General features: G+C 54.7%; 1 protein-coding gene across 7 annotated transcripts in view; it reads right to left on the bottom strand.

The window, feature by feature from the left end:
- Positions 1 to 23: 23 nt before the first annotated feature.
- The window catches only part of Baiap2 (BAR/IMD domain containing adaptor protein 2), a 67179-nt gene continuing 39414 nt past the window's right edge, over positions 24 to 27788 (bottom strand). For 2 of the 7 annotated variants that reach the window (XM_006247869.5, XM_039085085.2), the window contains 11 exons: positions 27109 to 27170; positions 26427 to 26498; positions 25754 to 25891; positions 12745 to 12897; positions 10048 to 10272; positions 9701 to 9902; positions 9109 to 9310; positions 8081 to 8149; positions 7463 to 7625; positions 6210 to 6244; positions 24 to 433 (listed from right to left, as the gene is read on the bottom strand). In XM_006247869.5, coding sequence (XP_006247931.1) covers positions 364 to 433; positions 6210 to 6244; positions 7463 to 7625; positions 8081 to 8149; positions 9109 to 9310; positions 9701 to 9902; positions 10048 to 10272; positions 12745 to 12897; positions 25754 to 25891; positions 26427 to 26498; positions 27109 to 27170 — 1391 coding nt within the window. In that variant the 3' untranslated portion in view covers positions 24 to 363. 7 annotated transcript variants of the gene reach the window in all.

Here is a 27788-nt window from a genome sequence, read left to right as displayed (position 1 = left end):
AGGCTAACAGATCACCCACTGCACACGGGTGGGCACATGTTTATTGACCAGACACGTGTGAACTAAAAAAGTTTAAAAATCAGCAAGGGAATCAACTCCCTTCCCTACAAGCAGACAGAATGTCCTCTTCTGCATCCAGAGGCTCTTGAGGTTCCAGTTAGGATCAGAGATCCCTGTCGCCCTCGTGCTGACCCCTCTGTTGGGGCATCGACCTCTTGAGGCAGCCACCTCACCAGGAACACCTGGGATCCAGCCCAGGCTGGGCCTTGATGCTAGGGCGTGGGTCAAGGCGGTCTTCTCCGGATGTCCGTGGTTACCCTCAGCTGGTGGGTGGGGACAGGGTGTCAGTGCCGAGAAGCCCCATCAGCTGAGCAGAGGGGCTGATCTGTCATTGGTCACTGTTGGTTTCAGATGGACATTGGCAAAGGGATTCCTGGGAAAAGAAGAGCAGTTTCAGTTTGGGCTGGTGCCCCAGTTAAGCTGTGTCACCAGGCTGCTCCTGGGACCTCCACCGCTACAGCCTGATGGCCCGCTCTTGAAACTGGGGTTGGAGCTGGGTGTTGTCTCAAGACCTATTAGTCCCAGCACAGTTACCCACTGTCACCTTACATGCTCCAGGCAAGGAGCAGAGTGGGCACGATGATGAGGACTAGCTGTTCCCTTCCCAACCTGCGGTGGGTGACCCCATGTTTAAGGAAGGCTCGCTGTGGTTTGTAAGCTCCCACTCCCCCAGGCTGAGTCCAAGGAGAGCACATGGCCCAGTAGGTCACACACACCAGCCCAGGCATGCAGGGTGCCACGGGAGGCACACTGTAGACACGCAGACATGACAGACATGAGGCGCATGTGCCCTGACTCCACGGGCAGGGGACAGACACTGGGGCCGCTGCCTTGGCCAAATGGCCATTTCCTTTGCCGAGGGACTGGCCACCCCTGGGGCCATAGCTGATAACACAAACATGACTCAAGACAAGACGTAGCAATGGAACGGATGGGCACAGACCGGCTGCACCAGCCCAGCCCTCCCAGCAGCCTGTTTTGCTGTCCCTGTCAGGCTTGGGAGGACCCACTCCAGTGGAACAGCACAGGGCAGCAGGTGGGAAGGGCCAGGCAGCTCCACGGTGACAGCACAGATGGCACGTGGACATGGGGACTCGCAAGGCACAAGACTGCACTTCTAGGGAAGCGTGCTCGGCTCCACGGCCATTACCTGCGATGGGGTCACCTCTGGCCCTGGAGGGTTCTCGGAAGCCCGGGGGCTGATGGTAGGCCCAGGGTGGGCTAGCAGGCTGTCCGCTCAGGCTCCCCAAGAAGACCTACATAGGTAGAGTCTCACCCTACATTCTCCTGAAGATGACGTTATCTAAAAGTCTGAAACACTCGGACTGTGAGGTTTTAAAGGTGAAGCTCAGGGAAGAGGCAGAGGTCCCTGACTGTCTCCTCCTCCCAGGTGGTGTCTGTGGCTCCACTGCTGTTCCCGCTGCTGAGAGCCAGAGATTAAGGGCCGCCATCTGCTATGTCTGCAGCTTGAGCTCCACCCCAGGCCAGGCTACACCTCTCTCTGCTTTATGCTGATGGCTGCAGTCCCTCATGGTGGGACGTTGCCCTGTGAGATACAGACCCTGGCCACTGTAGTGAGGGCACTAGCTGCAGCCTCTACCATGGGCTGCCCTTGGCCCACTCCAGAGTCTACAGAAGGGCTCCCAAAGCTGGCGAGGGTAGCGGCTCTGGGGAGACTCGGAATAAGTCAGGTCTTCCTGTTGAGGGAATGGGATACAACAGAGCAGCTAGGTTGCCCCTGGTAACAGGGCAGAATGGCTGAGATATCTGCAGAACATGCCTCACTCCTGCTGCGCTTGGCTCACACAGTTACTCACCGAACTTACTACTGGCTAGGACCAGAATGAAAGTTCAGACCGAGAGGACCCTACCAAGAGGCTCTGAAACATTTTCTTTTCTCCCCCTCACAAAGTCTCGGGGCCATTTGGAGCACAAAGAACCATCTACATATACCAAAGCCACTGCAAAGTTTCACTCTGTACATGTTCCTGTCAGCAGAACCTGGGGACACGTTTTCCTTCTACAGACAGCCAGCCAGACTAGTGAGATTCACCTGAAGGGGACATGGCCAGCATGTGGTGTGCCGGGCACAGCCTATCACCAGGAGTGGGAGGACTCGACAAGGGAGGCCTCACCAACTGGGAACGGAGGACCAGGCATCCAGGAATGACCAGTGGCATTCATGCAGGATGGACTTGGCAGCACGATGGGACACCAGCTGGGTAGTGGAGCCTGCGTCAGTTTCCTCCCTGGCTCTGTAGCCATCTATGAACAATGCTGTGACCAGAGCCCAGAGAGGCCGGGCTCCCTGCAGCGGTTGGGTCAGCCTGCCCTCGACAGCTCACGCTTCACTGTTCCCCCATCAGCCATGGAACGAGACCCCACGGAGGACCTGTGCACAACTGTGGGTTTCCATTTCTCCTACCTACACAGGGCTGGGGTACCCCCAGAACTAAGCCAAAGGTGGTGGCAGCTCTCCTGCAGGCATGAATGAATTCAGGGTGGACACCCCTCCCCTCCCTTCACTAGGTGAGCTGGAAGGGACCAGGAACTGCGTGGGGTTATGCAGCACTGTGCTCAGCTAGCAAACCCACTTTGCCTCTGCCCACCACACCCACGTCTCAGTCCCAGCACACACAAGGGACCTGGTCCCCAGAAGAGGCTACACCAGCCTCCTTGAGCCTTTTCTCATGGTTCATAACTGGTTTAGTGGGACCCAGTGGGAAGTGAGGTAGGGTGTCTGCCAGGCTTGGGCAGGAGGTGTAGGCCTCACAGAGAACGTCTTGGATGTAGAGACAGAGACACGAGAAGGTTGCCGGCTCAGAGTCAGCCAAGGACACTTCATTCTCTGCCAACTTTAGCAGAACTTTACTCCAGAACTCACGTTCTGGATACCCAGGAAGGCAGCAGGGAGAGTTCTGGCTGAACATGGGCTGGGGTACATCACTGTGACTATCGGGGAGATAATGACCACTCTTGCAAAGGGACACAGGTCCTGGCTTCTCATGACACCCGCTCCATGGTGTGGGAAGGGAATAAAAGCCCCTTGCACTGTGGTGGACAATGTCCAGCAGTGCCCTCCTACTTCCCTGCCCCAAGTGCTCTATGTTGGCCCGCGTCTGCAGCACCAAGGGAAAAGCAGCCTGGTCAGTGTCATGTGGGAGGTTGAGGAACCAGAAGAGGGAAGATCTGATGACGCAGGGCCACCTGACCCAGGCTCTGTTCGGCTGTGGTACTCAATGGCTGGACTTGTGACCAACACCCATGGCATCCCACATGAATACCCAGGTACGTGCTATGTCACCCTTTGATGGTGAGGAACCACCCTGTAGGGTAGAAGAGAACAGATCTAGGCCAGCCCCATATTCCGCAGGGAAGGCAGCGATGGGGCAGAGTTAGAACCACAAGCCTCCAGGAGAAGGAAGGTAGGTGAACCACAAGCCTGAGGAGGGAACCGGTAGAAGGAAGGCCCACGCCCGGAGCAAGTCATCTCAGCAGACTCCCAAGCCCTGCCCAGGCCCAGACCCCTCCTGTGGAGGCTGTCCTGACTCAGGCCAGAGAGGGTCTAGCCATAGCCATTACAGATGCAGACAGATGAGCAGAAGACCAGGGCAACTTACTAACTCTAGTCAGGGGCAGCTCAAAATCTGGCCACTTCGACATCCGCGCTGTAAGGAAACACAAGGCTTATTGGTAAAGCTAGAGTAGCCGGCAAGTGTCCACGGACGGACACCAGGAGGCAGAAGGCCAGGCAGGATGGACGACCGATGGGGTAGGTGCAGGCTGCTAGGAAGGGGCCTACGGTCCTTGAGCACACAACTCTCTGCTGGGCAGAGAAGGGGGACTAAAGGGCTCACTCTTGCTGCACCGAGCCCCTCTAGGCCCTGCTTTCTCAGCCGAGGTGGCAGGCCACCTGGGTGTCATCATCAGAGTCAGCTGGGCTTGCACTGTCTGCAAGCCTAGACTGGTCTCGGCAATGACCTGGGATGATCTGCGGGTGAGCTAAGAGACTGAAGATGGGCTGCAAGTCGGGGTGCCCTGAGGCGTGGCTTGGCCCACACAGCCCCAGTGCATGCCAGAGAGCTGGAAGGAGGCACCAAACCAGCTCAGTGCAGTAAATAAAGCCTTTATTCCAACAGTTGACGCAGTACAGGCACAGGTCAGATTAAAAAAAAGGAGAGGAAAAAGGAAAAAAATATTTTTAGCACTTTACATCTTACAAGTTTGCTGTTTTGTGTCTACATTCATCCATTGCACATGGAATCCCCTGGATTTGAAATCTTTTAGCAAAATTAGAACAACACAAAGTTCTTTACACAGGTCCAGGCTCTGGCTGTGTTTTCCTTAAATATAAAACAGGGTCTGTCTGTGTCTGAGCTGCTGCTGCTGTCAGACTGGACCAGCCACGCCCTAGTCCTCAGCAGGCTTGCTGGGTTTTGCTAACCACATCAGAGGTGCGTCCGCGGCTTCCCAGGGGCTTCTGCCAGCTGTAGGGCTGAGCCCACTGGGCCTTGGGCTCCGCTGCCCAGAATTCAGTGTGTGAAGAGACAAAACCAGTAGCCACTGAGTCCAGTGTGCCTGTTTCTAAAGTTACCAAGACACACAAAAGATGAGAGTGCTTAGGAGGGACTGGGCCGGAGCCTGCTTCTCCCCCCGGCCCTGACAGGCTGGCCGAACCCTCTGCAGCCCAGGGGCAACAGGTAGCCACGACTCTCTCAAAGGCTGGTTATAGAAACGATTCCCCAAAAGTGTGTGTGTGTGGACGGGTGGGCGGGCTTGGTCTTGAGGTCTTTGGAATGTTCGCATGTGGCCGGGCAGCACCTGCTCTGGCCACCAGCTCCCACCAGGGCACTGCATGAGGTAACGCCACCCTGTGTCGGGACGCCGCACTCTGCTCTACGTACGCCTGCCCAGCAGTATCTGCCGAGGAAGAAGCCTAGTGCCTGGCTTGTGGGGTGGGCAGGGCCTGGCTGGGGCTGTAGCCTCCATCACAGGAGTGGCCAGCTTCCTCAGGAGGCTCCCAAGTGCCTATGCCTCTTTTCCTGGTGCAGCCCTTGGAAGGGGCCTGAGGCAGGTCAAGGCCCCTGGGCTTGATCCCCCCCAGGACCCTAAGTCCTGTCCTGTTCTAGAAGACGCCAGCACTCTGGGGGTGATGCAGAATAACAGTACGTACACCGGAGTCCATGCATATCTGTTTTTTGTTTTTAGGAAAAAAAATAGTCCTTTTTCCTGTTTTTCTTTTTTCTTTTTTTTTTTTTTCTTTTTTTAAGATTTTTTTTTTCTTCAAACTCTAGCCCTGGCTCATGGCCAGCCTTAGAAAAGGGATGTGTGTCGTGAACACCACAGGGCTAGGGCAGCAGGTGAGGACGCTGCTTTGCCACTCAGCCAGCAGGCCCCCACCTGGCAGTTAATGCTCAAGGCTGGGGACACTTGCTGGGGGCGTGAGCGCAGGGGCGCAGGGAGCAGCACCATGGACCCTGGGGGATTTCAGAGTCTGGGATCACCAACCAAAAGGCAGGAGCGGGTGGGAAAGAAAACAACCCAAGAACAAACCAACGAGAGCTGAGGAGGGAAACCGATGGAGACTGGGGGGCGCTCTTCAGAGCAGCTGCCTGGGGTCAGCGTCCTCACACTGTGGACACCAGCGTGCCACTGCCACTGTGGAACAAAGCACAGGACAGCTGCCCAGACGCATGCCCACTGCCGGCCAGGGGCAGCAGGCCCGCCCGCCACCCGGCAGAGCCCTGGCCAGCCAGCAGCCAGGCTGCCTGGCCTCTGGGACGATGATGAACCCAGAACAAGACTGCTCAGCGGGCAGCCACTGCAGCCCTTGGGGAGGTCCTACCTGGATCTAGGGACAAAGGCCTCGAGGTGGGCTGACAACCCTCCCCAACCCTGCCCTGCCTGCTGGGACGAACGGAGCAGGCCAAGACACCAAGACCCAGCAGGATGGAGAAGGGGCTCACTCTATACTCAGAAAAGAGCAGAGCAGAAGCCCAGTTCGGGCAGGTGGGTCCAACTCTGGTAGCAGGATTAGGGTCAAGCTTCCGGTTCTCAGAGTAAGAAAAGCCAGGCCCCAAGGGAGAGGTTACCCCAACCACACCTGTGGCTACCCACCCACAGTCCCAAAGAAGCCTGAAGCCTCTTACCTGCTCACAGACCGTGCCCCGTAGTCATCCAGACCCTGGGGGACAAAGGGAAGGCAATCAAGTTAGGCACCAGAGACCACAAACCAAAGGCTGACTGATTGACACGTGTGCCTAGTACAGATCCCATAAAGATGGCCCTGCCCCTCTTGAGGTCTATGTTGGGCTCCCCAGGAGTCACTGGTTGGGGAGCTCTCCAGAGACTATGGTGACCCGGATGTGGTGACCTCTCACACCTCCTACGTGGCCAGGGCAGACTGGACCATGTGTGCTTTCTGTACATAACAGGCAATCCATTTTATGACTTCACTTTAAATGCCTCCTCCAACCAATGCTGCCCAGAGGCTGGCCTGTGCCCATGTCCACAACTCCAACCAGGTGAGACTGGACACCACTGCCACCACCAGCTCCAGTGTGGCTCTGACCCAGCCAAGGATCACTACAATCTAGACCTCCTTAGACTCATCCCCCGATCACACTCGCACTGCCTGAACCGTGGGCTCCCTGGAGGCAGCACTTCCAAAGCTTCACCACCCCTCTAGGTCAGGATGGGTATAGCCAAAGGGAGGGTCTTGCCTGCCTCCTATGAGTGCACATGCTTGGCTCATACAGTCACCAGGACCCCTCAGATACTGGGACACCATGATGGTCCTCAGGTGGCCCAAGACACTGTCTGTCTGTCTGTTTGTCTGTCTGTCTGTCTCTCTTCTCCCTCTCCAGGCAGAGGCCCTGCCCTAGGACTAGAGTCAAAGACAAACTGCTGTCCCTTCTGCCCCAAGGGGAGAACAGACCCATATCCTTCACATATCCCAGGTCTACAGGAGCCACTCTTCGCCCCATAGCTCTGTCCTACACTCAAAGTCCAACTGAACTCTGACACTCTGAGTACTTTGTGAGGAGTTTGCCAGGGACTCTCCCCAGGGCCTAAGGCCTTAATCAGTCATCTATGGCTTCACACTGACTAAAGAGCTCTGGGCAGCAGCAGGTCATGCTACCAGTTGGATGTGACCAAGCACCCTGCTGCTGCTAGGAATAGGGTTTCTGATTTCCTTGGCCCTGGGCAATAGTGGGTATTCAGGATGACCCACAGGCCAGCTGTGCCCGAGTCCCCAACCCCACCTAGCAGACAGGTAGTGAGTAGCTTCAGTCTGGTAGGGTGTGAGGCTAAAAACCTCAAGTCATGGAGCCTCTGCCACAAGCCTGTCAGCCACACCCATGTTCCCTCCGTGCAGATCCATCCAAGCCCCAGGACTCACCTGAGAGAAGGCAGGAACTGCCACACTGTAGGGTCTTTGCTTGAAAGTCCCAGCTGTCTGACTGGGGAATGCCCGGGAGGACGTGCCATAGTCAGGAGGAGGGAGGGCCAGGTCATCCTTGTCCAGGAGGTTGCCTGTGCTGCTGCTCTTACCCTGCTGCAGGCTGTGGGGTCGAGAGGCTCAGTGGCTGGCCACAGTATAGCACATCTGGAGATGCTCAATCTCCTTCCCCATGCCTCACTCACCCCATCGGGCTGCTGTCGGCAGCCAGTGAAATATAGGTATTTCTGTCTAACCTCCCTGCCGGGTTCCTGAGCTGCACATACAGATGCACCAGGAGGAAACTGTCAAATTCTGGCTGCTGACTCCCTGGCACAGGGTCCCTCCAACGCTCCACAGTAGGCAGTACAGCCCAATCATGACGGGCTGGCGAACAACTGCCCCGCACTCCACCTGCATTCTTCCCAGCATTCCCGGGGCTCTTAGGACCCACCTCCCACCCCCTTCCACACTGTCTCAAGCATGCAGCAGGGCCTATGAGATGGCTCTGAGGGGAAAGAACTGGAAATACTGCCCAGCTTTGTGCCCAGGGGTCTCAGCCCTCGCCTGTATGCTCACCTCATGTGCAACCTGTCACTTCCGTCGCTGTCCAGGACCCGAGTGTAGGAGAAGGGGAACCAGCCCCGCCTAGAAGGAAGGACCTAGGTGAGAGTCCAGGTTCCATTGCATAGGCCCTCCAGATGCATGACAGGACCCCGTCAGATCCCGAGCCTCCCCCGCTCCCCAGCCTGCCCTGATCCATATGAGGAAGAACAGGTGCTCATGTCCCAGAGCCCAACAGTGTGGCTGGGGCCCAGTACGAAAGGTGAGGCGGTCCAGCTGCCCTGCCTGGTGGTCATGGTCTGACAACCTGTACCTCACCTGACACAGCCCACTACCCTGATGGTCATAGCTCCAAGACCAGGAGACCACTGGGACGGAGGCAAGTATGAGCTCCTCTCCTCCAGGGTCCTTTCTGAGGCTCCCTGATCAGCCCGTGGCTGCTGCTGGGCCACAGCAAAGCTCGGTTCATGCCTCATCTTGTCCACAGCTGCTTAGCCACACATGTACCTGAGACTCAGCTAGACAAGAACTACTGGGACTTTTCTTGTGGGGGGGATAAGGGGTGCCTCCAGGTAGCACCAAGATTGGGCTGTTCACTCTGTGTCTTGTAGTAGGTGTTAAGTTAGGCAAAGCTGGTGACCCTGAGCCTTAGTGACATTGCTGAAGGCTATTCAAACCTATAAGAGAGTTTGCTGTGTGTGTTTGGGGTGGGGGTGGAGGCTGGTCAAGTCTGCTCTGCCAGGGAAACCACAGGCCCCTATCTTGGAAATAGCCAAGTGTGCCACAGTGAATATGCATTTAGAACACTGTGCCTGTGCCAAAGAATGACCAAGCACCGAGAGACAGAAGTAGTAGCCAGTGGCTTGGCTGCTCTAAAGATTGGCTGGTAGGGGAAAGGCCGAGGTGTGTGCCATCATGCCTTCCTGGTCTCTCCTGCTCAGGTTTCCCGCAAGGAGACCCTGTGACCAGGCTAGCACACCTGAGTGCTGCCACTCCCTCCCTTGTGTTTGCTTCAGACTCTGTCTCTGTGGGTGGGTGCTCACATCTTGGTCTTCTCGCTCTCGCCATAGTGCCAGCCGTCTCGGGCCTCGGGCACTAGCAGCGTGATGAGGTCGCCCTCCTTGAAGCTCAGCAGAGTGCTATTGTCGCCGGCCGCGTGGGAGAAAATGGCCTTGACCCGCATGCGGCCGTTACGTTCTAGGCCGGCTGCCATGGAGCTTGACCGTGGCAGTGTCTTGTTCTCAGCTGCCGAGACAACGGGTGTGTGTGAGAGCGCGGTCCATGGTAGGTGGGGCCGGGACGCAGGTATTGACAACAGTCGTGGAGCAAACATGGGAGCTGCCCATGATCAGCTGAAGCCCCTCCACCCTCTGGCCCCTGCTGAAGACAGGGTCCTGGTCTCATTCCACCGTGCCACACTCCCAGTCGATACACGCTACATGCTCACACATGCGTTATGTGTCCAGGCACATACCACTAACAGGTATTTGTAGACATGCACATAGGCATATGCATACATATACCATGCAGAAACTCGGTGTTTGTATATATACCTACATACATATCGCACAGTCATGTGCACAAACACGCACTCACAAGCCTTGGTTTCTCAGCCTAGCGCCCTCAGGCCCTTACTGGTGGCATAGCTGTTCTTCGGGGTCACGCTCTTGCGCACGGGGAGTGTGTTGGAGTACGAGTCGCTCAGCTTGCTTTGAGACTGCGGGGGAGACAGGGATTTGGGCTGGGCAGCCTTTCGGTCGGCCCAGGGGTTGTAGTCCTCGCTGTCCGCGCCTGCGACGCCATTCATGACAGGTACATTCTCCTGAGCAGACATCCGCTGGAGGGAGAGGCAGGGGCAGGGCGTCGCTGGGAGCCAGCAGGGGCCTGGGCTCAGCACATTGGGCTTTCCTTCTGGAGAACATGCTAGCACCCCGAGCAGAGAGAGCACCCGCCCCCTATGCTTCTAAAGGCCCAGGACTCACCCCCACGAACGGGGCCAGTTCCGGCGGCACTGGCAAGGGCTTGGCCCCGGGAATGGGGTCTGAGATGACCAGGTTGGACTTGGAGGCTGACAGGGCACTTGGAAGGATGGAGCCATTGCTGTTGGCCATCTGCTGCATCAGCTGGGCAGCACGGTCTGGGATCTTGTTGGGGTCAGCACAGGCTTGCTGCCACAAAGGCAGCTTCTGGGCTAGTAACTCCTTGCCCTGGAGTGGAAGACACAGGATGAGAAGGGTGGGAGGAGCAGTGCAGGGTCCTACTGTGGGGCACAGTCCACAAGTGTCTCCCTGAGTATCACCCCTTGTGTGTCTGTGGCCTTGCCTGGCCCCAGGGTTGTTCTTTATCAAGGGTTCTTCAACCTGAGGCCTTGCATCTCGAAAAGGGAGACTTGCTAAAGAGTGTGCACTTATATGCTAGGTCGCTGAGAGAACACAGGATGAGATCAGACCAAGGAGGCCATGTTTTGGTAGTGCTTCCCAGGGGTCTACAGAATAAAGAAATGGATAAACTTGCATGGCCAGTCCCAGGATTGCCAGCTCCTTTGTGGACACAACTGCAAGGAAAGAACCAACTGGCTGGTGAGAGAAGGGTTAAAATTGGGAGATGGGACAGAGCCATCGAGGCATGGTCAGGCCGGGAGACTGGAGATGTACAAAGGTGACCTCTGTTGGAGACATGCTTGCCACTTGGATCTATGGGGAAGAGCTTAGCTTGCCTCTGGGGCACATGAAGGTCTGTCTGAGGCACAGGCTAATCCCATGAGCACAGAGTGCACATGGGGAGCTGGGTGATGTTGGCACACGCCTTTAATCCCAGCATTCAGAGGCAGAGTCAGGCCGATCCCTGAGTTCAAGACCAGTCTGGTCTACAGAGTGAGTTCCAGGACAACCAGGGCTACAGAGAGAAACCCTGTCTCTGCCCCCTGCCCCCACAAAAATGTTCACAGGATGAGGGAGCACAGACATGCACAGAGTTCTACTTTTAGGGTCTTGTGTCTGTATGAATTAAGTCAAAGGCCTGAATGGGCAGTGCAGCTGTGCCTGGCATCTGAGCACAGGTAAGGCGGCCCGTGCCCCTGCTAGCCACTGGCCAGTGGGTCTGTAGTGCTGCAGAGGGTCGTGAGACGGCCACATGTGTAGGCCAGCATCAGGACCTGTCTTCAGTGCCTGTATGCAGCAGCATGGCCAGCTGCCTATACAGGGAGGTCAGAGCTCTTCCTCCCGGACCTGACACAAAGCTGGTCCCCACTAGTGGGCAGATGCTGCTGCCAGCTCACAGCTCTGTGCAGGCAAGTGTACCCAGTTAGTCAAACGACCAGGTAAGCAGTAAACTTACCAGGTAAGAAAGAAGCCTCTGGACTTCTGTTTTCTTGATATCAAAGGCCCCGAGGACCAGAGCAGAGGTTCTAGCTTATATGTGTGTGCATGTGTGAGCACACACGACAGTGGGAAGGACACATGTCAGTGTGTATGGTACCAATCTCCTGACCACCTTCACTCACAAGGACATGAACATGGTCTTCATGGTTGGCTACGATGACTGATTATATCTACGCTCTTGAATATTCCAGACACAATCTGACCCCACCTCAGCTCCTACAGATGCTGTGAATGATAGGGTTCCACTCACCCCAACGTGTTTCCAGCAAGAGTCTACCATCAGAGCCTTCCCTACCCCTGCGGTTATGTGAGCCTTCTGAATGTCCTACCCCAAGCCACACAAGCAGGGCTCATGGCAGACCATCCTGGAGTTTGCAGCTCCTTATAAAAGCTTTCTTTGTTCCGCAAGGATGGGCTAGGTTCTGGAATGTGGCACTTCCCAGGAAGTGTGTGTGTGTGTGTGTGTGTGTGTGTGTGTGTGTGTGTGTGTGTGTGTGTGTCCCCTGTGGTGGAAGAAGGCAGAGAGAGCAAGCATGGGGGAGGTGTCCAATAGGTAGCACTCACTAGACTTAATGGAAGGAGGTTGGTCTCTTAGGGGTCACGGATGAACCAGGAATGGTGGAGTCAATGAACACCAGAAAAAGTGAGGGCAAGGGAGGACTCAGAGGACACTATGTGACCAGGTCTGGGCTGAGAAGTGAACGGGAGGGACTTGGGAGCTGAGCAGGACCCACAGCTGCGTAGGTATGACATGGGATGAGTGGCCAGTTACATGGGGGCAGCCACACTATGGTGGCAGCTACTTATTAGACATTACGGCAGGAAGGTCCAGACATCTGGTGACAAGGCCCGGCCTTAGAGGCTAGAAGTCACCAGTATTACAGCCTGTAGACCCACAAGCCCATGAGCTACCAGATGTTCAGATGGCATAGTCAGGATTGCGGGAAGAGCCAGGGGGCTGTGCCACTCCCTCCCTAACATCAGTCTAACCTTGGCTGGAGCAGAAAAGCCAATGGTGATTTAAGAATTCCCAAAGTCCACTCCTGGACTCTTCTCAGCAGACAGTCTCCTAAAACATCCTGCAGTTCCTAATGTAGGTCTTTAAAATGTCATGCCCTTTGACCTGGCAATTCTTCTATAGAACTCTGTTCCTCAGTCTGAGGTGTACAGGATGCCCAGGCCCAGTCTGGGAGCTCAGACACTCACACAAAATCTGGGTCCATTGACAACGAGTTCCCGCCTGCAAACGGGGCTGGCTGCACTGAGCAGGAAGGCCAGTGGCCTGCAGTGTTAGCTCACCTTGGAGTGGTAGGCAGCGGAGTTCTTGGCCACTGCACATTGCTTTTCCACCAGGAAGCAGAACCTCCTGCGCTCCTCAGTGAGTGCTGTCTTGTAGCCGTCAGACACGTAGTTCTCCAGCTCGCCCTGCTTGTTGCTGATGGCATCGATGTACTGGGGGCAGGACACAGAGGGAATAGACCAGTGAGCAGAAGGCAGATCTTGCCTGGGTTTAGGCAACATACGAGCCATCTCTGCAGGCCGCTCTTTGCACGCCTGCCAGTGGTGCCCAGGATCTTTGTCCCGAGGACGACCTAGGTGGAAGATCTCCAGGCTTATGAACGTGCACCTGGAAGGGAAGTGTGCACATGGAGCCAGAAATCAACACTGGGGTTTTCCTTGATCACTTTCTACTGAATCAGGGTCTCTCTCAGAACCCGGAGCGCATGGAACCTAGAGCTCCCTAACTCTATTAGCCTAGCTTGCCGGGGAGCCCATCTCCACCTCCCGAGTGCAGGGACAACAGGTACCTGCTGCCAGGCTTGCCTGACACTTATGTGGGTGCCAGGGATCAGAACAGTGATCATTACACTTCTGTGGCAAGTGCTTTATCCATTGAGCCATCTCCCCAGTCCCCATACAAATATATTTTTGAGAAAATATATGTAGGTAGGCTAGCTTTGAACTATAAAACTTAGTTATGCCCTGAGCATGAGGTAGTCTTCCTGTCTCTGCCTGCCATGCGGGATTACAAGCATGTGCCACCAATCCCAGCATTCCTTGGACTTTTCCCTGAGAAGGGGAAGGTAAGGCACTGGTGGTGGCCATTCCTTCCAGGCTTCAGCTGCATGTAGCACAGAAATGGCAGAGTGGGGCTCCTGCAGTGCGCTCCCATGTCCTGGGGCTCCATAAACCACAGGGCAGTCCTGAGGTTCATGCCACCTAGAGTTTCTCTTGCCTTGGAGTCTCAGCTCCAGCAGATACAGAATGGTCTCAAGAGATACTGACTGAGGAGACTCAGGGAAGCCTGCTGCTGGAGAGAGACCACAGGCACCCACCACGGAGGAAGTGGAGAGCGGGACAGGTGAGCAAGCCTTAGACTGTTCCAATGGAATACCATACGCGGGCGAAGAGAGGCCTTCATCAAAGACACAGGTCACTGACCCTGGGACAGCACGTGCCTGGTGGGGTCCTCACAGAGTGTGAACTGGGAATGACCTCACCTTTCCATCTGGGTTATTTGAGTTTCACCTGAGTATCCGATCTGGGTGGTTTTGTAAGCCGCCCCCAGTCCTCAGATACTCTGGGCTCAGGAGAGACATGTGCTCAAATGCTTCTGTAGAACTCTGAGAGCACTGTCCTCCCCAAATCTTGTCTAAAGACTCAGTCCCTCTGAAGTCCCTCAGGTCACAGGTATGTCTTTGGCCACCAACAGCTGTCTTGAGCTTTCAGGGGGAAACATAATCTACCCAGGAAGGTTCTTGTCAAAAAGTCCAGGACCAGTGCAAACCTCCAGACCTGACTACCTATTCTGAATGTGCCAAGACAGAGAGGTAGGGAAGTTCAGAGAGTCCAGGGAGGCCAACTTCATTGGGACGAGGGAGAAGGTGGTATCAGGTGACATTTGCAGTTGACTGGGGATAGTCACAGACTGTAAAGATAGAGATTTGTGGGACGGATGGAGGTGCTGACACACAGCATGAAGACTGGCGCTCTAGACTGGAAGTGTAGAGCTCGCTGGTAGGCATCTGCACAGCACAAGAGTGAGGTGTAGTGCAGCACACCTGTATTCCCAGCACTCCTGAGGGTCTCCTCCGCTATACAGGGAATGAGCCTACCCTAGGATACCTGAGACCTTGTCATTTTTAAACCGTCCAACCTAGGGAAACGCTCCTGCCTCTGAGCTGCTCACTCACTGATGACAGTGGTGACTTGTATCAGTTATATGTAGTTCACAATTTGGAAGAGAACCTCATCAATAGATATAAACCATCCACGCCAAAGGAAACTACTGGACGGAGCCGTGCTGCAAGGATGTCGCCTTAGACAGAAAATCAGAAAAGCGGCAGTTTGGGAGAACAACTGTGACACCAGGGTCCGCGTCCCAGGTCAGAGGCACGTGAGAGTGGCAAGCACGCCCACCATGCTCAGCTCTCCTGGGACTTTTCCTGAGAAGGGGAAGGCACAGGCACCAGTAGCAGGTTGGCCCAAGGCTTTGTCTCTGGAAGGAGTGTGCCTAACCCTCTAACTTCTCTCCTCCATGACACCCTCCAGGACACCAGGTTGGAGGAGTATACACACCAAGGCCCCGTGGCAGTGTGTGGAACTTGGTTTCAGGGCTAAAGTCTACTGTGATAATCAAACTGCCCAAATGCCTATTCACATTCAGGTATGGGCAGAATTTTTCTGCTACGAAACCTCTCTAGTGCATCTCCTGCACCCACCCCTGCCAGGCTGAAGCAGAGTGCTCAGCTGGCCGGCCAGCCATGCCGCCCAGGAGTGGCTGCTGCAGAAGTGCTTCCTAACGTGGCCGTCTTCCAGCAGGGGGCAGGCCTGAGCTGCCAGGGTGCTCACAGCTGACTCACAGCCACCTCGGAGCTCTGACTCAGCGTGGGTGGGCGGCTGAGCTGTGGGCGACAGAGGGGGTTGGAGCAGGCTGTTCCCTTAGCATCTCCCCACACAAGGCTCAGCTGGAGGGACAGAAGAGGGGGAAGCCCAGCTGGGTGGGGGCTGGTCTTCACCGAGGCTATTGGTACAATTTACCAACTCTGCTTACCAGCCAGCACCGAGCTCTCCAAGGTCAAGGCCTTCCAAACTCACACCCTTGCCACCAAACCCACAGATTGCTGCTTCTGCCCCTGCAGCTCCACACTAAACTCCAGACCTCTCCATTGCCAGGACCAGCCTGAGAAGTCCTGAGAATGGGTCTTGGTCCTCTAAGGGGCAGCAGGGCCCAGGCTTCTCTTATTGTAACAAGAGAAGTCAAAATACCAGGTGAGAGCGACTTTCCAGCCTGACAGTGGCTTCTGCTGTTGTGATGGTGGGTGTGGGGGGCGGGCATTACCTCCTCCCTCTCTGATCCTCCTCTCTCTCCTCCACAGCACCAAGTACTTTTCCTCTGGTTATGCAACATGCGCCTACCAGGGCTTCCTGCTCCCTGAACCTCCCCTGCACTCCAGGGTCCTCTGGGAAGTAGGGGGTGGGGCATGAGCCTTGTTGCCCCCACAGGAGCTGTGCTGGGAGGACTCCAGGGAGTCTTGGAGGAGGCTCAGCCTGGGTGTGAGCTCCTTCCCAAGCTTAAGGGAAGAATGGTGGGATGAGAGCAGCCATACACTGAGGGTTGGGGATTTAGCTCAGTGGTAGAGCGCTTGCCTAGGAAGCGCAAGGCCCTGGGTTCGGTCCTCAGCTCCGAAAAAAAAAACAAAAAAACAAAACAAAAAAAAAAAAATACACGTGAAAAGAGAGCAGCCATACACTGGGTCAGGAAGGAGTGGGCCACTCTCCAGGAGAGGAACACACCTGCCTGTCATCACAGGGCTTAGCAATGGCCTCCCGAGTCCCACTCATCCATCCCAGGTCATCAACTGTCTCGGACTGGGGCACTCCGGCCTTCAGGGTTGAACTAGGTTGTGAATAGTTCCTCCTATGACTTGACCTCTGACACAGGGATATGAATGGACAGACAGACACACACACACAGACACACACACACAGACACACACACACAGACACACACAGACACACAGACACACACAGACACACAGACACACACACACACACACACACACACACACACACACACACACACACACACAGAGCTTGGTGGACAGCTAAGAAACAGCCAAAGCCCTGGAGGATAGCTAGGGTGGATCCTTGAGCCACTGCCCTCTTCCAGAGACTTCTCTTCTCAAGGACAGCAGCAGTCAAAGGGGCTCAGCAGCAGTCTGAGGTGCTGTGAGAGGGGAGAGGAGAAGGTGCCGATGATAATCTGCATTGTTTCATCATCTCGGGACTTCAGAAAGGAGGCACCACTTAGAACGGTCACCTAGGACATCAGTATAAACCAGGCCACAAGGCCCCCTGGGCCTCCTTGCCCTGAGAACAGCACCTTCCAAACTGAGGCCTGAGGCCAGCCCACCAGCAGCAGTTTCTGGGTTTGTAGGCTGCGCACTACCTTTCAGCTCCCTGGGGTACAGGGCACCGTGTGGGGCCCGGCCTCATTAGCAGGGCCTGGAAGCCTGTGAGTTAGGAGGGCATGGTGTCTTAGGTTTAAGATTCCCATTTACTTATGCACCCCTAGGAAGAAATGTCAGCTCACAGGTTATACCTGGGCATCTAGGGGTGGTCCATGAAAAGGAGAGGGGCAGAACATCAGAGCAGTGCACTTACAGGGATTGCTAAAGCCCCCAGCTGGGAGGCAGGAAGAGCCCCGGACCACACACCAGCCTGGCCTGGCATCGCCAGCTTCAGTCTGACCTGGGAGAAGGCAAGCTTCGGGCATCCGGGAGAAGGTTGGTCCTAAGGCTTCAGGCAGCAGCACAGCAAAGCCTGCCAGTGACATGTGGCTGCCACTCTGTCTAGGAATAACAACCGACTTTCCTGACCTCATTTTCTAGGCCACTGATTCCTCAGACAGCCCACAGCTTTACCAGGAAGATCCTGGAAATCTGGACCAAGTGAAGTGTCCCCATAAAAGGGGGGCAGCAGCAAGGACAGGGATGGCGGTGTAAGCCCTACAGGTGTCCAGGCTCTTCATCAGTGAGGAAGGGAGCAGAGCCCCCCAGTGTGGTGTGACCACTACACTTGCTGGAAAGCAGGGTATAGAACATGACCTGAGCCTGCAGGGCCACTAGCTTGGCATCGGGCCATTTAAAATGGCATTAAGCCTGTCCCCCAGTGGCCAGGTTCCTGCTGTCCCCACCCACCCCACATTGCCTCACAGCTCCTTGCTTAGCTGGGTGCTATGGAGACAGCACTATAGAAACGCCCAACTGAAAGCATTTAAGACCCACAGAAACAACGCTCCCACTTAGTCACCCAGCAGAACAGCCCTGTAATCTGAGAAGACAGAAGTGATTGGAAAGTGCGTCTCCTCTGCTCCAGAGCCAGCCGGTGACTCAGAGCGGGGAAGGATGTTCTGGAAAAATCTGAAGCTGCTGTGGTTCACCCTAATCCACTGACCACTGAGGCTTTCCCACGACTGTCAAACCCCTGGGCTGCCCAAGGTCCCCTACAGCTTATGAATGAGTTCCTGAGGCTCAGTCCCACTCTTAACACTGTGGATCGTGACTCCCAAGGAGACAACTCAGAAGCCCTGGGTTGTGCTGGGAGGGAAGAAGGGAGGGAGCAGCGAGAACCTGAAGTTCCATGTTGTCTGAAGCCACTGGGGCCCTGAAGCCAAGGAAAGGCCTTCTCAGTCTGAAGGGTCTGGCACCAGGGAAATGCAGGAGATGCAGATGCTGCCCATGGTGGACAGGGTTGGCGTTTCCATGCTCAAAGGCTGGCTGATGGCAGGACTGGCTATCCCACCTTACAGGGAGCACTGCTATAGACCAAAATGTCCCCGAAAGTTAATGTGTCAGAAACTCAATCTTCAAACCATCTGCCAGTGGAAGCAGGCGGAATGAAGGCCTGCCTCTGGGAGTTCCCTAGAGCTAGGTGTGGCTATGGGTGTCCCCAGGGCAGCAGGAGCAGCTTTATAAGAACAGGACCTGGCAGTCTTCCTCATGTGACCATGTGAGGCCTGACTGGAGGCCAGGCCTGCACTTGGTTGTCTCTGAGATCCAGAGCTAACAAGACCTTCTGCCCTGTGTGCTGGGGTGAGGGCACAGTGCCTGCACCACATCACACTCTGGGCGGGCCAGCCTCTGCTATTATATGCTGTGGGGATCTCAGCCACGGTTATTTTGTGTTTGCTTTGTTAATTACACAGCCCTTTAAATAGAATGAATCGTTCCCTTCTCTCAGGCCCGAGAACAGGCAAACCCCACAAAGGGACACAAATGATGATTCCAGAGGTGCCAAAGCCATCGGAGCGGCCCCTGTGTCATGGTGAACAGACCCCAGCTATCTACACCCAGAAATCCTCGTGAGAGTACGGTGGGCACGCCATCACCACCTTCTAAGGCAGGCACCTACCTAGGACATGGACCAGTTCCTCTTTTAAAACAGCTAGCTTCCCCTTTCATGTCATCTCAGGGAGGACGGAGGACAGCTAGCTGTCCTGCACAGAGTACCTGGCATGCTCTCTGCCAACAGTAGGACCACGTGCAGACGGTGGGTCAGGTGGAGCCTTCAGAGTGGTCTCGACTCTGGCGAGGCCTGCCTACCCACTCCCAACTGCTTTTCTCTGAGCTTTTGCTCTTTGGGGCTTCAGCATGAAGCTGTGCCTCAGCTGCCTCTCCTTTAGAACCCTTAGAGTGAGCACAAGGGCAGGGAAAGGCAAACTGCTCTCCAAGTCCAAACATACCTAAGGTCATCGCACTGGCAGACCCCCTCTTTCTATGTCTCCTAATCCCCCCTTCCTCACACTCGATACTCTGGAGGGTGAGGGCCAGATAAGGGGGGAGATGGCAAGTCACACAGCAGGAACAGCAAAGGCAGTGTCACACTCTCAGAAGACTGTCATTTGCAGACAGCCTCCTACCTGTGCCTGCCTGTCTTGTTCTAATAAGAGCTAGGCTGGGGGAGGAGTCAAATAGGACAAAACCAGAAAAAAATTCAGACCCAAGCACAATGGCACACCCAGCTCTACCCAGGGTGCAGGGTAAGGGCTGCTCAGAAATGACATGGTGGAAAGGAGGCACCAGCATACCCTCTCAGTGTCTTCGCTTAGGCGATCCTAGGGTATCAGCTGGTTGGGCGGCTAGCTGTTACCAGAGGCCAGCATGACCACTCAGGTCCACCTCATTCTTGGGGAGGGGATGGGGGAGGACAAAAGACAGCTAAGCACCTCTCATATTCTGGAGCTGGTCTCCCCACCCCCCACTTGCCACAGGGTGTCTGAGTCACAGGTTCCTCCTCCCCTGCCGTGAGAGGGAGTGAGAGTCTGGTTTGCCCTAAAGCCTCAGTGTGGTTTTTACTTTTCATTTTCCAAGAGGATTCTAAAGGGATGACCACATCCTCAATGTCTGAGCTGGGGACAGAGGCCACACCCCAGGCCTAGCATGTCCACTGCTCCCCAGGAGAACACCTTTCCCATCTCCTGTGTGCACGCGCTTCCCCATGACTGGCTGGCAACCCTGTGGTGACAGAATGTGTTGGATGGAGGGCCATGTCAGGGCAGTACCCATGGGTTGTGAGAGATGGCTCTCGGAACTTCCCTTTTTGCATAAAACTACCCGCCCCAGTTAGTGCCCCAAATGCTACCAAGCTCCTGTTCTCTGACCTACAATTAAAATTAGTTTCCTGTGGAACTTTCAACATGAAAGCTCAGTTCTGAGCTGTTCTTAACGGTGATTGGCTCAGTTCGTCCCTGAGCCCAGGTAGCCATCACCTGCAAACCTGGACAGGTCTGGCCACTATCCTAAGTGGCCCAGCCTCGGCAGAGCCCAGAAGCAGGAACATGGTGGAGGCTGTGTACCAGGTTAGCTCCCCTGAAGGTTGGTCTGTCACTGTGAGCTCTTGAGGCCCAGCCCTTGATGTTCAGCAGCCTCAGGCTCTCTCTGTGAGCTCCTTCCCAGGAACTCCGAGAGCTCACACACATGCTGCTGAGGAGGAACCCTCGCTGCATCAGGCACCAATCACACAGGGACCCATTGGTAGATCAGTGGGACCAGGTCTTGAGACAAGCGGTTCCCTTCTCAGGAGCGAGGAAGGGATCTGTGTTCAACAAGCACAACCTACGGGCGGCGATGGGCATACTTGACTAACCCGGGGCTGTTGGGACTGAGGTATCAAGTACATTCGGCTCTTCCTGCAGTGGTGGTTGTTGTTAGGCTCCAGGCTTTGTCAGGCTCACAGACCCCAAGCTGGGCCTCTGTGCCTGCCACAGGATATCCTCCACACAGGTGTCCACACTAGCCTGCATTTGACTTTCTGAACCCTGGGTTCACTATGATCTGACCCTGCTTGGTTCTGGCCAAGTCACAGGGGGCACAGAGTGGAGAAACCTCAGATGCCCAAAGGGAATCTCAAGGAAGCAGGCAACAACTCTCCAGGCTGGAGTGACCAGATGAACTGAGTCAAGGCCTCGGTTTCTATGCTGTGCCCTTAAGGCACACGCAGGGTCCCCAGCGGTGGTGCTGCACAACTCTGATCTGCTGGGGAGGCCGAGGCAGGTGAATCTCTGTTAGAGGCCAGTCTAGTTTGTAGAGTGAGTCCCAGGACAGTCAGGGCTACACAGAGAAACCCTGTTTCAAAAAACAAAAAACAAGGGCTGGAGAGATGGCTCAGTGGTTAAGAGCACCGACTGCTCTTCCCAAGGTCCTGAGTTCAAATCCCAGCAACCACATGGTGGCTCACAACCATCTGAAATGAGTCTGATGCCCTCTTCTGGTGTGTCTGAAGATAGCGACAGTGTAATCATAATATATAATAAATAAATAAAATATTAAAAAAAAAAAAACAAAAAACAAAAAACAACCAACCAACCAACCAACCAACCACAGTCATGCCACCCCAGAGTATGGGGTCAATCCCCATTTCTAACAGTTCTCACCTTCCTGGTTAACTCAAGTAGTAGTTCCAGGAGCCCTAAAAGACCAAGTAACAGAACTTGGGCACCTCTGCTAATGTTGTCACTCAGAGGTCTAGTGGACAGAACATTCCAAGGGCCAGCAAAGACCTCCGAGTCCCTGCCTGAGCCCTACTATCTTCTCGGCTACTGAAACCACCCGTGCAGCTTGGGAGGCTTAAAAAAATAGGAATCATAAAAGGCAAAGGCTCTCTCTAGTAACCAACACCTTGCCAGAGTCTTTAGATCTACAATAAACTGTGTTGAGGCCAGCCTGGAGCTGTGGGGCCTCATCAGGGAGTGAGCCACTGTGGAGGGTCTAGCCTCGCAGAGGGAGGAGTGGGTTCAGTTCAGCCCACATGCTCAAGCATTTCCTTCAAGGGGAGGGTGCTGCCATGCTGAAGGGCCTCAGGCCCCTGCTCAGCTGCTAGGAGCCACACTCTGCATGAATCAGATGGAGTCCCTGGCCAAGTTTGTGAAGGCGTTGGGAGTCCGTAGGACCCGCCCTACACCAGGGATAAGAGTTGGCGAGGCATCCCAGCAAGGCCGGCTACTCCAATATGGTGGCCAGCATCCCTTCACTTAGCTGAGAGGAACCAGGTCAGCTGGACATCAAACTCTCTCTAACCCTCGAAGGTGTGAGGTGAGAGACCTCAAGAACATCACTGCCTATGAGCTTGAGCATCAGAAATAACATCTCTGGTGCTCTCTTGCTACTCTCACCGGCCTACACACAGCTGTTTGGGAGAACCCAACTTCAAGACCTGCCTGGGTTGCAGAGTGATTTAAGGTCAGCCTGGGCAACTTAGGCAAGCTGTATTTAAACAATACCACCACTAGCAGCAGCAACAACAATAACGACAAAAACCCACCCACCCTTCCCTCCCTCATTCTCTCCCTCCCTCCCTCCATCTATAGCTATATATTTATGACAGATAGATATGCTCAGAGGTAGCACACATAAGACCCTAGGTCAAGGGGTTGGGGATTTAGCTCAGTGGTAGAGCGCTTGCCTAGCAATCGCAAGGCCCTGGGTTCGGTCCCCAGCTCCGAAAAAAAGAAAAAGAAAAAAAAAAAAAAAGACCCTAGGTCAATCCACACACCCCACACTCAGCCTACCAACAACAGCAACAATTATGTAAATCCAAACTGACACAACTGAGTAGGTTCAGGCTATCCACTGAGGAACAAGCTTCACAGTGTTCAAGACCAGAGGAAGGAAGGGGGGAAGAGGGCTTCTCTGAGGAACACACAACACAGATCCCCAACATTTTTCTTGCTAAGAGTCAAGCGCTGTTTCTCAGAGAGACAATGAAGAGGTTTGGAGAGGCAGAAAAGGGCTCCAAGAACAGAGTGGCACACATATGCCAGCAGTGGGGCCCTTCTTGTCCACGCGCAAAGCCAGGACAGATGGCTCAATGTCATCAATAGGGAAGACGAGGTTCAGAGAGGACCTGGAGGCTGTACACAGGAGGGGATGGGCCAGCTTAGTGCCATCTGTGGCCACAAGAGAGGCAAAGAGCTTTTTCTTGAGCAAAGAGACAGTCAAGTAAGAGCCCTGGGATTGGGGCTGGGGCAGAGCTACGCAACCATGCTGTGGGACAGGCCAAAGGGAGCCTTGGATAAGGCTGGCTGACCCTCAAACAGAAGTTTGGCATGGGAAAGACATCCTCAAGAGACAAAGCCAGGAGGCACACACAGCTGGGGCACTATCACAGCGCCTGCTTGTGCCGTCTCGTCTCCAGCTGCTTGCACTGGGCTCTCCATGTAGCACCTACTCTGAGCGCCTGAAGCCCAGGGCCATGCTTTCCTATTGTCAGTCAACTGAGGTTGGGCAGGTCACACTGGCTACAGCGTCGCTATCCTTCCCCGGTGCGGTAGCATCTGCTCTGAACTATAAGGACACATACTGGAGGGGTGTAAGCGCTCTCGTCCTGTGGGCTAAGCGATGTACTCTGTCATGGGAGCCTGAGGGCAGGCATCTGAGTGTGGGACTTCTCCTGGTTTGCTCTGTGAGATGCCTCCGTGCCATCAGGATGACCTGTCATGGCAGCTTCATTCTGCTGCCAAACACTCTGTGCTTAGTGCCTCACAGGCAGCGTGTGTGAAACAGAGTGACAGACTCACGCTCAACATGGACAGACCTTGAGAGCGTGCTCGGTGCAAGAAGACACACACAAACCCCCAGTGTGACTCAGCCACAGCTGATGTCTAGAACATGAAGATCTATAGAGACAGAAAGCAGGTAGGTGTTCCTGGGAAGGGAGAGTGGGTGACAGGGGTGGGGAGTCGGGGCAGACGGGGGTGAGCACGGCTGTATATGAGGTTCTTCTTAGGTCGGTAAGCTGCTGCAGACTGTGTGATGATGTACAATTCTACAGTCATACGGTGCCCACTGTGTAAATGTGTCCTGTAGTATAGAACGTCTAAATACGGCTCTCACTAGGGGAGAACTAGAGGAGCCGGCTCCCACCGTTGGACTACCTAACCGGTGCCCAGAAGGTTTCCTTTAGGCTATGTGCTTACATATGAAACTCCCTCCTGCCTGGCCTATGTCTGCACTGAGGAAACTGCCCCCCTACCAGGCAGCAGGGTTATGCCTGCTGGCCAGGTCTTCTTAGAGCAGAATGACCAAAGTTAGCAACAGCTGACCCTGCCAGGTGTGCACTTGTGCCTCGGTCCTGCAGCTCACCTGAGGAACCTGTTCAAGAACAACTCAAGGTGGCTCAGAGCTGCCTCTTGTGACAGCCTCAGCCTGTGTGTGTCCTTGCAGGCAGCCATACCGATGGCTATTACAAAGGATTAAAGAGGCTGGGAGAAAGCTTAGTTGTTACAGGGTTTGCCTTGCAAGTCTGAAGACCTGAGTTCCTGCCCCAGAACTCACACGTAAACAACAAAAACAAGGGGCTGGAGAGATGGCTCAGTGGTTAAGAGCACTGACTGCTTTTCCAGAGGTTCTGAGTTCAATTCCCAGCAACCACATGGTGGCTCACAACCATCTGTGACGGAATCCGATGCCCTCTGCTGGTATCTCTGAAGACAGTGACAGTGGACTCAGATGCATAAAATAAATAAATCTTTAAAAACAAAACAAAACAGTAACAACACAGAAATCCTGGGTGTGATGGTCACACTGGTAATCCCAGCCCCGGGGAGGGAAAGACAGGCTTCCTGAGACTCACTGGCCAGTCAGCCTAACCTACTGGGCAAAGATCCAAGTCAGCCAGACTCTCAGAAAAAAGGTGAAAAAAGCCTAAGAAGGAATGACACCTGCAAACACATGTGGTTGTGCCTGCACATGTATGTACCTCCACATACACAAACGTGCATAGACGTGATCAGAACTAAGACCCTAGACTCAGGAATGTGCTTGAGGTGGGGAAGTCATGCTGTTGGCGCCTAGCAGACTGACTTGTATGTGTTAGACAGCAGTGGCTAGGGTGGCAGGGATCTAGACTTTCCTGCTATCCCAACAACTTCACATGAAGAGTGCTGTCCAGGCCTGTTCTCTCCTTTAGGGCAACTGGGTTCATGGCAGGACCCCCCATAGGCCTATGCCATGTGCTTAGAAACGACTCACCTAGGCCACCGTGAAGCTGCTGACTGGCTTAGTACAGCGTGGCGTTCTCCTCCTCAGCCCTTCCCACTCTCCTGAGGCCAAGTGGGAAGCCAGGGCCCACAGGCACAAGAGGAACATTGCAATCACATGGCTTGGGCAAGAACTCAATGGGTGTGGGTGCTACCTGATGCTACAGGTAAGAGTGGGGACCCCAGCCCTGGAGCCACACTTCGTCTTCTCCGGGCCCTGTAGCTGAATTTTCTGGTGCCTCCTCTATAGATCCTGGGCATCCTGTTATATTCCTTTGTATCTGTGTCCCTAGGGCTGCAAGAGTAGGTGAGAGGTTTCTAGACCTACTGAGCATAAGGACACTGCCCGTGGTTCTGAGGTAAGTGTCAGTCTGGCCACACTATCCTACCGTGGATGCAGCACCTGTGGTGCTTGGAAGCCTCCAGAGCCATCTGCCATAGATGACTGTGGCTAGCCAGCCTGGGGTCACAGGCTGATTACAATAGCAGTCTGGGGTCTGGCTCTGGGCAGGAATCCAGAGGGACAGGGGAGGACTTAGCCTGGGCCTCTTGTCAGTAGCCAAACCCCATTGCAGCATCTTTGCCGAGTGAGCTAACCACCCCTCTACTCAAGGACATGGGGGCTCACTCCAGAAATCCAGCCCAGCCCTGCCACACCTGGAAGCTCTCCCCGTCCCTTGACAGACACATGGTAAGCACAGGGGAAGGGGAGGGCATGAGGTCACAGTTGGACATCAAGCTCCTGTGGGCAGGCAGGAGTAGACCTACCTGCAGCTCCTTGTCTGAGTACTTCTGAGGGTTCTTACTCCCTTGGCTCTTCTTACGGAGCTTCTTTAGCTCAGCCTGACACTTGTCCAGGGCGTCCCCTTTGCTCCTCTGTTCTGTTTGGTATTTCTTCAGCGCAGCCTGGAGATCCATGATACAACCACGGAGGCCCATGAGCCTCACAGGCAGCTTGGCACTCCCTCCTCAGCTCTCCCCGCTCCCCAGCCACAGCAGGTTCCAGCTGGCCAAAGTGAGGCAGGGGGCCACAGCTGCAGACCTCCATGTCTTCCTCTGACAGATCCCCAATCTCCAAGACCAAAATTAGACTTGGGAAGCGGCCTGACCTCATCCCTTCCCCTTAATAGTAGGCACGAAGCCATAAACTCATGTGGCGAATCCTACAGTAGCCTTGGCTAACAGGCAAGGACAGTAAGGCATGGACAGGCGGCTCATGTGGGTTTTATAGAAGAGGCCAAGTCATCAGCTATATGACAAGTGGCTGAGAGGCAGGGAGCTGCACACGGAACAGCTGATGCAATGGGTTTTTCTCTAGGCCACTAGCATGGCGGCCTAGAGGGAAAAAGAACCGTTCAGGCCTATGAGACTGATGTATAGGCAGAGGCAGGGCCGGGCTTGGCAATGGTGGCCCAGCAGGCATGACACAGGGTGTACTTACACTCAGATACCTGGAATCCAGTTCTACTTTCTGCTCCAGCTGTGTGAGCAGCTCATTGTGAAAGGCCTTCAGCTGGACACAGGGAGGAAACAGACGATTAGGCAGCTCTGAGGCATGGTGCAAGCAATGGGAGCAGAGCCAGCATGGACATTGGTGCCATGTAAGGAGAACCTTTCAGGGCCATGCAGGCCCCTTGAAGCCAGGAGGCTCCTAAGGGTGAGCACTGGACAAAGTGTTAAATAATCAAGCCTTTCAAAGTCTTGACATCCTATTTCCCATCATCCTCCCTGTGCTGGATCATTCAGGCAAGGGCTAAAGGAGCTAGGCCTGAATCCGGGTGAATAGATCTGACTTTGCCACCCACCAGAATTGGGACCTGGCTAGGGCTGTCATCGAGGTACCGGGGAATCTTCCATGGAGCCAACTCTGACTAACCCATCACGGGTCCCTATGGTCAAGTGAGCATTCGACCCTGATTCCCTTTTCTCTTTGCAGGGCCTGAGATCCCAAGTCATCTTCCTGGCAGGTCACTGTGACTTGTGTGACCTGCACGGCTATGGAAGTCCCGAAAGGGCACACAGCTGAAGCATACAGCCAGTCTTCTTCAACTGACGCTTGACTCCCCTGCTCACCTATGTCTGCTCCTTGAACCCAAGGATGAGGTTCCAGAGGCCAAACTCACCATCTCTTCCAGCTGGTTCTGGATCTGCCGGTGGACTTCGGCCATCTGGAAGAGGACGTCCCCTGTAGGAAAGAGGGGTTAGATATTTCCAATCACCATGCCTACACCAGGGCTGAAACACTGGTGTCATAGTCAGGGTTTCTGTTCCTGCACAAACATCAGGACCAAGAAGCAAGTTGGGGAGGAAAGGGTTCATTCAGCTCACACTTCCACATTGCTGTTCATCACCAAAGGAAGGCAGGCCTGGAACTCAAGCGGGTCAGGAAGCAGGAGCTGATGCAGAGGCCATGGAGGGGTGCTGCTTACTGGATTGCTTCCCCTGGTTTGCTCATCCCGCTCTCTTACAGAACCCAAGACTACCAGCCCAGGGATGGCACCACCCACAATGGGCTGGGTCCACCCCCCTTGATCACTAATTGAGAAAATGCCTTACAGCTGGGTCTCATGGAGGCATTTCCTCAAGGGAGGCTCCTTTCTCTGTGATAACCTCAGCTTGTGTCAAGTTGACACACAAAACCAGCCAGTACAACTGGACACCACAGAAGTTCTGTGACTCTAGACAGAGGGGCTTTTGGGAGGCGAAGGAGGAACAGAAAAGTCTAAATGATGAGTTATTTGAGTCCGAGTTAGAGCCTGGCATCCTGTGGGAGCTACATGTCCACACTGAAGCACATGCTCAG

The sequence above is a fragment of the Rattus norvegicus genome, chromosome 10 (assembly GCF_036323735.1).
Source record: "Rattus norvegicus strain BN/NHsdMcwi chromosome 10, GRCr8, whole genome shotgun sequence".
Classification (NCBI taxonomy): Eukaryota; Metazoa; Chordata; class Mammalia; order Rodentia; family Muridae; genus Rattus; species Rattus norvegicus.
This window is presented reverse-complemented; position numbering and strand designations above follow the sequence as displayed.